This window comes from Cariama cristata, unplaced genomic scaffold, assembly GCF_000690535.1.
Source record: "Cariama cristata isolate BGI_N322 unplaced genomic scaffold, ASM69053v1 scaffold12639, whole genome shotgun sequence".
NCBI lineage: Eukaryota > Metazoa > Chordata > Aves > Cariamiformes > Cariamidae > Cariama > Cariama cristata.
The window spans coordinates 46,253-60,514 of record NW_009635351.1 but is presented as its reverse complement, the minus strand read 5'-3'; the positions used below and the strand labels follow the sequence as shown (position 1 = coordinate 60,514).

General features: G+C 39.1%; 1 protein-coding gene across 1 annotated transcript in view; it reads right to left on the bottom strand.

Moving 5' to 3' along the window:
* JPH1 (junctophilin 1) overlaps nucleotides 1-14,262 on the bottom strand; it is a 79,433-nt gene that overhangs the window by 24,916 nt on the left and 40,255 nt on the right. The window contains exon 2 of the mRNA XM_009707517.1: nucleotides 5,598-5,716. Within this exon, the coding sequence (XP_009705819.1) occupies nucleotides 5,598-5,716 (119 nt within the window). The remainder of the gene's footprint in view (nucleotides 1-5,597; nucleotides 5,717-14,262) is intronic.

Sequence of the window (14,262 nt, the reverse complement as noted above, 5' to 3'; positions counted from 1 at the left end):
GGAATGCTATGGAGTGGGCTGAGCCAGCACGTGCCTACGGCAGTGGGGCAGGATGGGTGCAGAATGCCAGCAAGCTGGATGGAACTCACACTGTGAGTGGAAGAAAGATGTGGAAGGGTGGGGGCATCTGTACTTAGGGCTCGGTGAGACTGGTGATAAATTTGGAAGTCAAGTTGTGAGGACTGAGAGTTACAAAAAGAAAGGGGAGAACAGGAATAAAGCTTGAAACTGATACCTTGTCTTTTAACGCACCTTCCTTCTTTGATCACTAGATAGAACAGAAGTGCCTCAAGATACTTCTATAGGCTCTGGCTTCTCCAGAGTTGTGCAGAAAGAGGACGGAAGCAGTAAACTGTAGAGAAAAGACGCCATCGCAAGTATCCCGACAACAGTTGTGTGAGGATGATGAAGCCGTATGTCGAATGACTTCAGAAAATGAACAGGCTCTTGTATGACTAAGAATAACTGGTGAGCTTCCGTATGCTTTAAGGCACAAACTGACAGCATGGCTGGTAACTCTAATCAGGCAAAATGCTCACTGTAATTGGCTTTTTAAATAAAAATATCTGGCCTGGTCCACATGCATTTAGCCAGTACATTCCAGTTAATTAGCATCAGGCAGAAATCTCTCTTTCCGATCCATATGGAGTTTGCATTTGTGAACTGAAGGAGGTGGAGCTGACAGAGGGGAGGAAGATGGGAAGGATGTGTTTTCTTCTGAGGCTACAGACATCCATCACTGGTCAAAAGAGAATGTAAACCACAGTTGCTCTTTAAGGCATTAGAGACCATTAGAAATTGCCCTATCATAAGCTTAAAAAGCTTATTTCTGAAACTAGTGATGTTCAGCATGTTAATACTGATACTGTAACAGTAACCAAACATTACAGGAAAAAATACTGGTAAAACTTGACAAATTCTTACTCTTTTCATTAGAAAAATCTTTGTTCTCTGCTCCTCTATTTCACCTAAAGAAATTCTGTCCATGTCTTTAGAGCACGCTAATTGATAAACTGCTCCTTGATTTCTCTCATTCCCTGTTCAGGAGGTCAAAGGCTGGACGAATTGTTCTGGTGAGCCATATATACTCATCTGGCAGCTGGCTGGCCTGACAAATAATCTGCCATAAAACAATTCAGATCTGAATTTCCAAACCTTAATTGCTCCATGGTAAAGTGCCCAAACTGCTCTTACCCTGCAGCTAAGCGGTTTTACCCCTCTTTCATTTAATCAAATGTTATTCATTCAAACTGAATGAAAGAGCAGTATCCATTTGCTGCAGGATATATATGTGCACACAATTATGGCTTAGCTGTCCAGTCTGTGCAAGTTCATACTTTAGCTCACCTCCTGATAGTGTGTTTACAAGACTATATCCTAGAGACAGCCTGCGGAATTTAGAATGAATGGGTAAGTCAAAGCATCCACTAACCTTGTGCAAGACTAGAACAATATTCCCCCTTTCTACTGGGCATCAAAAGCCTATCTTTTCTGTTACACCTTTGATACGGCACTCCCTGTAGTCATTTGCCCTTCTCTAGCTTTTAACAAGAGACACAAAACATCACTTATCGTTCTTCTCTAAGCAAAGACAATCTCAAACTGTGCCTGGATGACTCCCTTGAATGAGGATATGACTCAGGTTTCATTTGTTTCCTGTCCTGGTATGCTCTCTTTTGACACATCTACAAGTTTGGTGATGCCTGGAGGAAACAAACAGCTCAGAGCTGGGATTTCTCAAAATTCATTTTATTTGGTGACAAAAAGGCGTGTAAAGCATGGCCTCTACAAAGATGACAATATTTGTTAAATCTACAAAATGTATAGCCTTGTGGGTAGGGCTCTGCAAAGATACACCATCCTTATAGCTATTAATCACCAGCCAAATCTCTGCTACAGCAAAAGTAGAAGCAAGGTCTTGCCTCAGACTCATACGAACAAGCTTAGGGAAAACAGCTCCCTGTAACCTTATACGTCCTTACGCCGTGGCATTGACCTTTTCAATCGTACTTGCTTTCCTTACATGCAAATATTAAGGTAATCAACTACTGGGAAAGCTAAATCTTGTGCCAGGACAGGTTTAGATTGGATATTAGGAAGAATTTCTTCCCCAAAAGGGCTGTCAGGCCCGGGAACAGGCTGCCCAGGGAAGTGGTGGAGTTCCCATTCCTGGAGATATTTAAAAGCCATATAGATGTAGTGCTTAGGGACATGGTTTAGTGGTGGGCTTGGCCATGCTAGGTTTATGGTTGGACTTGATGATCTTAAAGGTCCTTTCCAATCTAAACGACTCTAGGATTCTATGATTCTACCTTAATATTCATGATTCAAACTGATATTATTATTCTTACCCGCGGGATCCTACTTTGCTTCCTACGACTTTGTTCTCCTTTCAGTCTCCTTTTAAATTACATTTCAAAGCTAGGACCTCTTGTAAGCTTCTGATGAATGTCTTAATGAACATAAAATTGAAACATGAGAGAAAGTAATTGGGAAGTAAGAAATGTCATGGTACAATGTGTGATGAATATTCACTGTAATTATAAATTGTGTGTAATATTGGGCTATATGGCCCAGAAGGTTGCTTTCTAAGAATCTGAAATTTAAGAGCTTTATCAAAAGATTTTCAAATATTGAAATGGACTTAGGCTGCAGGTAATGCAGAGATCACTCATTAAGACAGAAAAAAATGCGTAACTGTTGTTTATAGAGAGGTATTTGTATTTCACTTTTTTTTGTCTCTCTTTCAAGAGCCTTGTTGATATACTACACACATTGATTAGCTGCTGACAGCATGCTTCCCTACTGTACTAAGCAGTTCAACCAATGAGAGAAAAATTACACTTTCCCACAATAACTTATTTTCAGGACAATTTAGCACAATGGAAAGCTTTCTCTTAACTGTAATTTCAGAGACAGAGATACAATAGTTATCATTACCTTTTAGTAGCACTAACAGAAACTTATGAAGGTACTGTAAAAATAAAAAGCTCAAGCAACAGAAGAAAACCAAGATGTTGCTATTGTGAAGTAATAATGGTTACCTTGTTTTCATTCAAACATGTGAGAAATGCTATTTGAAAAGTAGATATTTACTGCTGTTTGTGTGAGTGAATGTAAATACTTAACAATATTTATCTATTTTATTACCGTAAATGACAAAAGCTAATGATAACATTGTCCAGTAACTCATAGCATGACACTTGGGAAATATTTAAATGCAAATACATGTACAGGTGAGTCTCAGGGTTAACTGGTACCACTCAGAAAGAACGTATCTGAAAAAGGCATCATGAACACTGAGGATGGAAAGTATCTTTGACATGATAGTATTTGAAAGGATCACAATGATGTATGAATCTGGTGTTCTGCTGCAGCTTGTTTGGGATAACTGAAATTTAGTTAACATTGATTAATTAACAGAAATAGAGTTAATAATTGAAATTAGTTAACATCTTGACATCTTAATGTTACTTAAGCAATGGGAATAGCATCTTTTTTTTCAAACGTGTACAAATATGCTGTATTTGCCCTCCTTGAAAACAATGAGGAAATTTAAAATTTAGATTCCAAAAGAGGTATTTATCTTCTGATAGGTAGCTAGCTAACTGATAGACATTTCCATGCAAAGAATAGAGTAAGTAAACTTTGAGAAATGTTTTGTTACATCATTGTACACATTTACAGCTGCATTTGGCAAAAGGATACAAACTCTTCCCTTCTGTAATTGGAATAAAATTTCTAAATGAGAGGAAAATAAGAGTCCCACACCTTCTATTCCCAAATCTCAGCGAATTCGTCAGTAATGCTACTTCATATCCTGTGGCAGGAAGCAAGAAAAGACCCCTAACAAATTCTTGATCTGGGGGAACTTCTTGGTGTCAAGTTTCAAACCATCAGATGTTTGCATTTTCTCTCGAGTACTCTAGCCATTTCTTTATTTCCAGGGTTTGGCAGCTTTGAAATACTTTCATTCCAAATGCTTTAATTCCCTCTTACTTCTAGTCTCGATCAAGCTTTCCTTTGACAAGGTCCCTGTTACTAGTTCTTTGCATGGCTAAGCTTATGACTTCTTAACTTATGACTGCTAAGACGAGCTGTTGCTATAAACTGGGAGTTCACCAGTTGATGGAAGAATGAAATAATGAAAAAAGACTTGGGTATCATAGGAGTAAGTATGGGCCAGTAATATAAGTCCCCAGGAGAGGCTGTACTGAGGATCTTTCCAACAGTGAAAGGTACATATTGATACTATTTTAAAGCTAGTGAAGTCTTACTACTGGCAATAGTTAAGTATTTACATTCACTCACACAAACAAAGTGAGCTTTGCCTACAGTTCTGGACAGTCATGTTCAAGAAAGATGAATTTAGATCAGGACGTGTAGAAAGAAAGTTTGCAAGACTGATAAGGGGAATGGAGATTCTGACCTGCACGAAGTGACCAGCCCTTGACTTACGTACTAAACAAATAAAAAACAGCACCCCAACCCTTCCAGCCCCAAAATATGCAGATTGCTCTCTACAACTAAATACTTAGGAATAAAGAAAAAAACAAGTATTCTTTAAGCTAACTGACAGTAATGATTTAGTAACAAGTGATATATAGTGGTCACTTACACTAAAAATTGGAGGACATAGGTGGATTGTTAGAAAATGTTGAAGAATGTTGTTGTTCTTTGATTTTGTGGGTCATGATATTAGCCTGCATCCACCATTTAGGTACATTTTAGAATAAACACGTTTGTATCTCAAACAAGGATGTGCAGAAGATGACAGTAAGTGAAAATGAATCTCAGAGTTATAATCTATATTAGCATCCAAGTGCAGGCAAGTCCTTGAAAAGTAATAACAAGATACGACTCAACTCAATTGGTAGGTGAAAGAAAGGACAGACTTATGAAAAGACATTAAATTGGCAAACGGAGTTCCATTTTATGTATCCAACCTTAAACCAAAGAGCAGTACATGAAAACATTAAATTCAGGGAAATCACCAGAAAAACAAAGCAAAACCCACTTTGCTTCTTTCTACAGCAACTTTCCAAACCTCCTGACAGGTGAAAATGGGTTGCAATGTTGACACAGGTGACAATAGACTTAATTCTATGATATCTTGAGTATGGGACTAATGTTCCACAGAGCACCCCAGGCATAACAGAGGAAGATTCCCTCATAGGTTATGGATGTGTAATGGTAAAGCATTCTTTGGAATTCAGGCCTTAGCTAACCAAGACCGTAAAGAATTCCAAGCCAAGGATCTTTCCCCTAATAAAGACATTACAGAAATAATCCAAATATCTGTTGATTTATGTTCTCTGATGTCTGTCTCTGACATTGTCCTGAAGAAGCTATTCATTTGAGGCAAAGTTGTAAGCTTGATACTGACTTTTCGACACTCAACTCCTTTTTATACAAAGCAACAGTCTCCAAGTGATTAAAAAATGAAAACAAAATCTCCTTGAGCAATGTACGCTCTTCATGACTATTGTTTCTGTATAAATGACAACATTCAAAATTAAATCAACTCTTTAACTTAACATAGAACCTTTCCACTGCAATAAAAAACCTAGCCACAAAAAAGCACAATCTATAATTACCTGGCTGGTAGAAATTTGGTGAAAGTTCTCTGGCAACTGCTCTTGCAATATCACATTCCTGGCGAGCAGCCTGAGCAGCCTGATCCGCAGCATCAGCCTTAGCTCTTGCGTGTGCAGTTCTGTATAGAGTAGAAAACAGTTTATATGCAGAGAATCTTTTATGAGTTGCATCAATAATACGAGAGCAAAGGATTATTGTCCTCAGCTACCATACACTACACGGTATAGTGCTCTCTTATGCCCACTTGCTCTGAGAAACTCCAAATGAGTCAAACTATTTCAGAATCAACACATCATTCCTCTCAGTTCTTCAGTCCTGCTTGCCCTTGTATCACATTTACTTGTAGGTACCCAATTTACAGCCCAAGCTTATAATTAAAATTTCTAAATCGAAAAAAAAATAAGTTTCTGACCGAAACCTGGGATTGTGATTTTAATACACGTTACTAGAATGCATACAGAAGTGTACAGAAGGTCAGGCTGCGCCATCACACTGACTCCTAAACGGAGGTCTGTGAGACCAGGATAGATGGTGTTCAAGGGGAATGTGGAATGCTATTACCTTTATAACATTTCAAAGTTAATGCTCAATGCTGGGTGCCACGGAAAATTTTTTGAAGGGCAAAATTGAGGTATGTTGGCCCAAAAAATTGAGAAATGTCTTCCACAATCAGACCACTTCGGAAAGGAACGGGATGGAAAATGTGTTTGATGCTTCAATAGGCATTTGTATAAAAGGGGACTTAGCAGTTTTAAATTCTTGTAACTCACTGAATTTCAAATCCAAAACAATCTGAAAAGGCAACTTTTCTGAAGTCAAGACAACAGTTTGGAATAGTTTTGTAAAGTGATCTGCCCTCTGCTTCCACTCTTTTCCTTCTGCTATTTCTTAAAAACCCTCAAGAACAGCTTGTGCAAATGCCTCTGACTCCACACTGTGCAAATTGATAGCTGTGTTACTGCAGGATTGCATCACTGCTTGTCCTATCTTCTCTCCCCACTTCATATTTCAAACAGTCATCTGTTTAAAAATTCCTGATGGCAGTGATCTCTCTATGCCTCTACAGCATTAGCACATAGCCTAGAGCTATGAAATGGTTCGTTAGAACGGAGAAGCTAAACATGGCAAACGGGCAGAGTTTTTTGAACCTCTAGAGATATTTATAACATTTCTGAAACCAGATATATTAAATTTCATCATCTCAGGAATCTTCTCATAACATTCTAGCACAAAACTGACACTTAGGTAAGAAAAAAATTAGTTAAGAGGACAACAGCAGCAGCAACTTTTATCCCATGTGCCTGGTGATACTAATCAACAGCAATCAAATAAATGTAAACTTTCAACAACTTCGCTGTAAAAATCCAGTTTTATTTTCAAGGTATAAACAAGAGTTCTATGTATTTTAGACGAAACAAGAATTAAATGTTAGCATTAACCAGAATGAGTACCAAGAGATTAACAGTATGGCAGACTTTGCATTTCTAAAAGGATGTTTAATCCCATAGGGTACTAGTATAAACACAGACATAAAAAAACCACATAGACAGTTTCATCTGTGGTGCCTGGAGAAGATTTATTTAAGTTACATCCTCCCTAAAATGTGTGCAGGGATAGATGATGAATGTTATTTCAAAGCTTAGCTTGTCATAATTTACTGGATACATATCAGCTCATTCTGCCTTCCTGCAGGTCCCTCTAGGTCTCTGAGAAAAAAGATAATGAGCGAGTAAACAGTAACACCTTTGATTGTGTTCAGGATGGGGAAAAGAAACTGTTAACCAAAACAAATACACGGTATAATCCCCTATGTGTTCCGTGCAGTTCATGAATGGTTGTACGGTATGTGCTTGCTTAGTAACAGTAATCAAACCCGTTCTTTCTCTATAATCGTTATTTTCAATTAGATGAGCTATTCTTAGCTCCTGCATAATTATGTCTATGTAGCATAAACTTAATGAAGCAATCCTAGCGCTGGGACATTGTTTTGTGAGACAATAATGTAGTCTGCACATAGATAAACTAGACACTGATCATCCTTTTGTGATGATAGAACAACCAGACTATTCCCATATAAAAATAGTCTAATACTATTGCCACCGCTACAACAGCCATCTTAAAAGCTAATATACTAAATGACCAGCATCAGGAAAACATACTGCCAGGATAGTACAGTTATCTATTAATGCCTGTGAATTTTCTGTTTTATTATACCCAAGAAGCAAATCACACATCCTGTCCACATCACAAGGACGTCACACATCCTTACCTATCCATTAGGTAAGGAATTAAATGGTGACACGAGCAATAAGCTAGTGAAACTTTGTCACGTGAAGCCGGACAAAGCAAGTCACAGCAGGAAGAAATCAATGGAACAGAAGGTAAACGAGCACTGCTTTCCTTGGCTGCCTTATCTCACACCTTTTTTGGTGGTGTTTTTTTTTTTTTTTCCACTCACACTTCCTGCTCTTGTGCCCGTTTTGTACTCACAGTCAGGAGTTCCAGCAGACCAGAACCAGAGCGACTGTTCGGACGCGAGCGCTGCCAAGGGATGTCTCAGCGACGCACTCGAGCAGAGCCGCAGTGCTGTACTGTCGCTGAGAGAGGACGCAACAAGAGGGACCAAATGGGGACAGGAGGGTACATAGGCACAAGAAGAGTATTTATGGTCCTGAGAGGGTCTTCGCCCAGTTCCACAGAGCTGCGTGCACATGGCTGGGCTGAGACACTTCCCTGACGGCCGCTTCGGCCAGCATCATTGACAACATATGGCAAATGGGAAAAGAACAGGAGAAACCGGCAGAGCCAGTGCTGCTGTACAGAATAGAAGCACTGTGCTGCTTTGCCTGTCAACACAGGCTCTCCATTATTTGCTTTATTTGCTATTCATCACCTTGGCATTTGGATGTTTTACTGGCTAACTTCAGCAATGTGTACCTTATTGTCTCAATTTGCAACTGTATATTCAGACTTTTCTTTCACTTCCTGTACGCTTACTTATAAGTGTCAGACTAAAACCATTTTTCTGTTGCTATTTATATATCATGAAGATGATCCGAGGGCTGGAGCACCTCTGCTGTGAGGACAGGCTGAGAGAGTTGGGGTTGTTCAGCCTGGAGAAGAGAAGGCTCCAGGGAGACCTTAGAGCAGCCTTCCACTACCTAAAGGGGCCGACAAGAAAGGTGGGGAGGGACTTTTTACAAGGGCAGGGAGTGACAGGATAAGAGGTAACAGCTTTAAAGTGGAAGAGGGAAGATTTAGATGAGATACGAGGAAGAAATTCTTCCTGGTGAGGGTGGTGAGGCAGTGGCAGAGGTTGCCCAGAGAGCTGTGGCTGCCCCATCCCTGGAAGTGTTCCAGGCCAGGCTGGATGGGGCTGTGAGCAACCTGGTCTGGTGGGAGGTGTCCCTGCCCATGGCAGGGAGGTTGGAACTGGGTGGTCTTTAAGGTCCCAAACCATTCTGTGATTCATTCTATTCTACAATTTAATTTCCTGGGTTTTTTTTATTCTGACTTCCACACTCGATTTGTCTGTATGTTTTCCAAATTACCAGCTTACAGTTACTGCTGCTTGGCATGACATATTGTTTGTACCTGTTTTATTCCGCCTTGCACTGACCCTCACACTATCAGTGCGTTATTATCGGAGACTATGGAGAAATAAGTTAGTTTTGAATGATAACGTTTACAGGGAGAGCTATCAAAGCAGGGTTGCCCCACTGAAATATTACCCATTAACTCCATTTATGCTTTACACCACTTGGGAAAGCCTTCTTTACCTTTTGTTCCTGGGGTAACTTTGTCACTGTAAAGTCTTGAACTTTTATTTATTATCAGTAATTATTCATGGAAATTTAAGTCTATGATATACCAAGTCAAAAGGACCCACATCTGAATGACCACCATCTACGTGAGAATTGCTTTTTTTCCCAGAGAGCTCTACATCTTTTGCTGTGACAGGAAATCTTTATGAGAACTTTTGAAAGAGAAAACTCAAAAAGAAGTCTCCTTTCGTCTCCCCCAGCCAAGAAAAAGACTGCAGTGGGCTTTGCATGCTGTTCCACACATTCTCCAGGAACAGCTGATCTGAAGTTTCAGCAGCAAAATAGAAACAATGCAGGGAGGTAGGTAGCAATCCACAGACTGCGAAACAGTACAGGAAAATAAAGAGTGAACTGCTTTGCAATGCTGCATTCAGGTTCTAACTCACAGCAAAGGAGCTTTAATGATTTTTCTTTTAGGTGAACAAGCTGTCCTTTGTAAAAATTCATCCTCAGCAACTGCAACACATTACTAACTTTTGAACTGCCACGTGTTTTTATGCAAGTGTCTACTTGAAAGTATCATCGTACTATTAATATTCCACATCATGTCTTAAACATGTGCTTGAAAGCTTTGAAACCAATATAAAATCAAAGTATTTAAGACAAAACCAATCCATATTTGGAGGGACAATCTACCACTTAGCTAATGAATTCACAGTGGTTGTAAATGCAATCAAGACAGGGACAAAATTAAGTTGTATCTGTGGCAGGAATCAAACTGTACTTTGGGTAAAAAGGAAGGGAGAGCTATAGCCCACGCAGAGTGCTGGTACCAGGCGACAGCCCGTGGAGTCCCTGTATCTACCGGTCTGTGTCGCCAGTGAGCGAGGGCTGGAGGACCGACAGCTAACTGAATAACTTTGCTATTGTTAGAAATTGCATTTGGACTCATACCGGGCTCTGATTTTGAAAGAAGCCTAAACTTTCTAGACTGTGGGACAACTGACACCACTACCGATACCCTTCTTTTCCGTGTTTGGTTGGGTAGGTAAACAGACATATCATTTTAGCTACACTCAAGAGATTATGAGCACAGAGTCAGAGGCTTCTTACAAGCAGCCTCCCCTTCCAGCAACGCTACAATCAGATTTCTCTCTACTTATGTCTGAAAAGTGACTTCAAGGAGGAGTACTGAGGGCTGAAGAGCTTAAACAACATTATCTAGCATTCTGCAGCAACAATGCTTATATATAATGCCACATGTCTAGAACGCATTATGTAATGTCTATCTACATTTAAACCCCATTTAGAAGTGTCCATTACCCTCCAGACTATTTTGTATTTCCATGGTATCCTTCAACGCACTGGTAACGCTGTCTCATTCAGAGTCAACTAAAAAAGTAAGCAACATGTTTACTTTGTTTCATTTGTCAGTTCTTTGATTAAACACAGTGATTCCAGCATGAAGCTTTCCACCAGCTTGCTTTCTGTTTCTTAAAATGATATAAATAATTTTCTGTTTTCTACTTGCCAAACATATGAACCACAGTTATGTTCCTATCAAATTATCCTAAATTAATAATCTTAACAATGTTATTTATTAACAGATTTCCATATTGTAAAAAAAAATAATCCGTAAAGGCTAAACCTACATGAAGTTCTCAGAGATATATTTAATCAATGACAGCTACCAGGTTTCTCTGAGTAACATTACATATTCTGGGTTACTACTCATATCATCCTTTTTGAAACTGGAATTCTCTCTCAAAAAAATTCCCATCTTCCTAAATTCTAAAATTCAGTGATTTTTCTAGAAAGCAAAGGATATTTTGTTGGGTTTTTTTCAGGTATGAAACTTTCCAACATTTTTACATTTCTTTCTGTCTATTGGAGGCTCAATTCTGCAAAACCAAGCTCTGATAAAATCACTACAGAGATCAACAGCATTTCCAGGAAAGAGGAGCTGTAGAGGAAGAGGAAAACTTTAAGGAACAGTTCTTTGGTAGTTTAATTTTCTCCTTGTTCCTATTTTGTTTCCATATTTTTCTGATATTATCTATCAGCGGTGAATGCCAGATAATTATCTAGCATCTATGCATTTTTTAACACTGCAAGTGAGAGACCAGCATTTATCAAGTGTGCTCGTCATCCTCCTCAGCTTCTTTCAGTGATAATACTGGGTGAAAAACAATATTCTGCTATGGCAGGATTAAAAATACCTAAATGCACAACTACATAGAGCTACCTAAGAACTCTCGGCTTCATCACTCTTAGCAACTCATTGCAGTAACACACCTCAGAAATGAGGGTGGGTCACTGAATATCAGCAAGAAGAGAGAAACAGAGAGAGGAAAAAGACTTGATTTACAGATACTGCGATACAAGAGCTTCATGTCAGGGAGAAAATTAAAGTGCCCCTAAACTACACATTGAATTGACCAAATGAGATCTAGGTCCTCAATCAAGAAGTCTGAACTTAAAAACTCTTCAAAGTGCTTTTTACTTGATCAAGCTATCTCAGCTGTGCTTTGCTAGATTTCAGTTGCACCCAGCTGCTCCTTCTGCATGAACTGACTTGACTCAAGAACGGACTACCTCGGTACTACCAGAAAAGTCTCACGTAGTGAAGCATGAGCAGATCTATTATGTACACGCTGCTGGCACATTGATCCGTATCATCTTACCTAATGGATTTTCCTTCTGAAAACTCCTCCTTCCCACCCTAAATCCATTTCCCAGTTTTTTTTTCAGTCCTAACTCATACTAGAAGAACTGAAAAAATATTAACCTTTAGTTAACAACTCCTGAAAAATGGAGGGATTTCCTTACAATTGGCAAACGGCCAACCTGATTTCGGTGCTTGAAAAAATAACCTGGGGGTAATGCCTGGTTAGCCAGATGTCAGTCTTGGGCATAAATAACAACATAAATAAACTGGGTCTATATCCATAAAGATTTACAGGCTAATAGTATATTGTGCCAGACGTCATGCTTTAAGAAAGAGTATTTTGACAAACCCTTGATACACATTTAAAGATTATAGGTCCTATACCTTATCTAGATTGCCTTGATTTAACATACGTGGACTGTTTTCAAGGTTTCTGATTTTGTACCCTGTGGCAACATAATTAAACAATGGCATAAATTATACGGAATTAATAAGGCACATCAAAATGGATTAAAAGCGAACTCTCTGACACATCTCAAAGCTTAATGCAAAAGATGTCACAGAAAAGGGTTGATGCATGCATTTTACCTTAGGAATTGGTTTATGCTCCAGAGTTGCTTAGTATTTCACTTTTATAACATCTCAATACAAGCTAAAACACACTATGGTAGAGTTGGTAGATTACACAACTTCAGGATTCCAAACAACGCCAAGAGGACAATTTACTGTAACCTAAAGTTACTGTACCCTAAAGCTTACTGCAACCTAAAGTTCAGTGATAACAACTGCAAACCCCATTGCATTTAACCGTACTGCAACAGAACACCGTGAAACAAAAAACCTAGCCAGTATGAGACTGTCATGGAGAGTAGCCCAGAGGGAGTACGAGATCACGCTGGCTAGCCCCACACACTGCAGCAAAAGGAAGGGTTAATGTGGTCTTTATACACGTAGGGATGAAAATCAAGCATCAACAGGAATTTGTTCTTGCTGTACTACATAATCCAGAATCCATAAAACCACTAACGGAAGAATGCCCAGCTCATCTACGTCTCAAAAAGGAAAAAGAAATGTCAGGACCACAGAATAACTGAGGTTCTAAAAAGACAAGCCTTTTAACTTAAACTTCTTGAGCCTCCTATCTTCCCATTATCAAAGAAACACTGAGAAGCCACTTATCATGGTGTACACACCGATATCTGACAGTGGAAAATGGGGAAGACAAAATGGGGAAGATAAATATTTCAGATAAAGACATAACCGGTCCAACCACTAGAAGCTGAATTTTGGCATAGTCCACCTTGAAACGATTTGGGTATATTTTACAGAGAAAAAGATGGATCTTTCCAAGTCTTTAAAATGGTTAAGGCAGTGTACTAAAAATCCTCTTTAATCCATTTTCTGAGAAAAAAATGACATGGTCTTTTGTTTACAGGAAGTGAGATTAAATGATTTAGGGAGTGTTTACATTAGGTATTTCAGACATCTGACATAAGTGCTCTGATCATCTCATCATATGCACCCCTCTTACACCACTGAAAATAAGAAACTTGAATTATTTACAGTTTGGTCCTCTGAACTGCGTGGATGTTAGACTCCTGCAGTGGTCAGCATGAACGTGCTGTGCTCTGTCTACAAACATATGAATAGTCTTATAGCAAACACCAATCTATGTGTTCGTTGAACAATCACCCGCCTTCTTATGCCAAGGTTCAGAATCTGTTTGCATTCTCCTTTAGACCTCTCTGGTCCACATCAATAAAACTGCTCAGCAACTCAGGTTGCTGTAACTGGTACTAGTCATGTGTATTCAGCAGTTCAGAAAGATTTTAGGTGAATGAAGGATAGTGTCCCTAAAAAAGAAGGTATTTCTGAAAATTCACTTTTAACAATTGAGACAAATTAGTTCAATTTCCCCAGTCTGTCTTTCAGGCCCTCACTTTTGCTCACCTGTTTGGAAAAAGACTCACATGTAGATGCCTGAATTTAAAAAGTGGCTTTAAATTGCTGTCAAATTGCATCACTAGAGAAGCTGCATTTACGCGGTACTTTCCCTAACCTTAGGTGTCCCACTAGCCTGGCATTATTTATCTGCACGCCACATATCTGCCCCTGGATAATGGAGCTGGCTTTTCATGTGATGTATTCAACTTTATCCATCATTCTGTCAGGAGCTTGAATGAATGAAGTTTTGCTTTCATATTGATTGTACTTGACCCTAGCACTAGCACA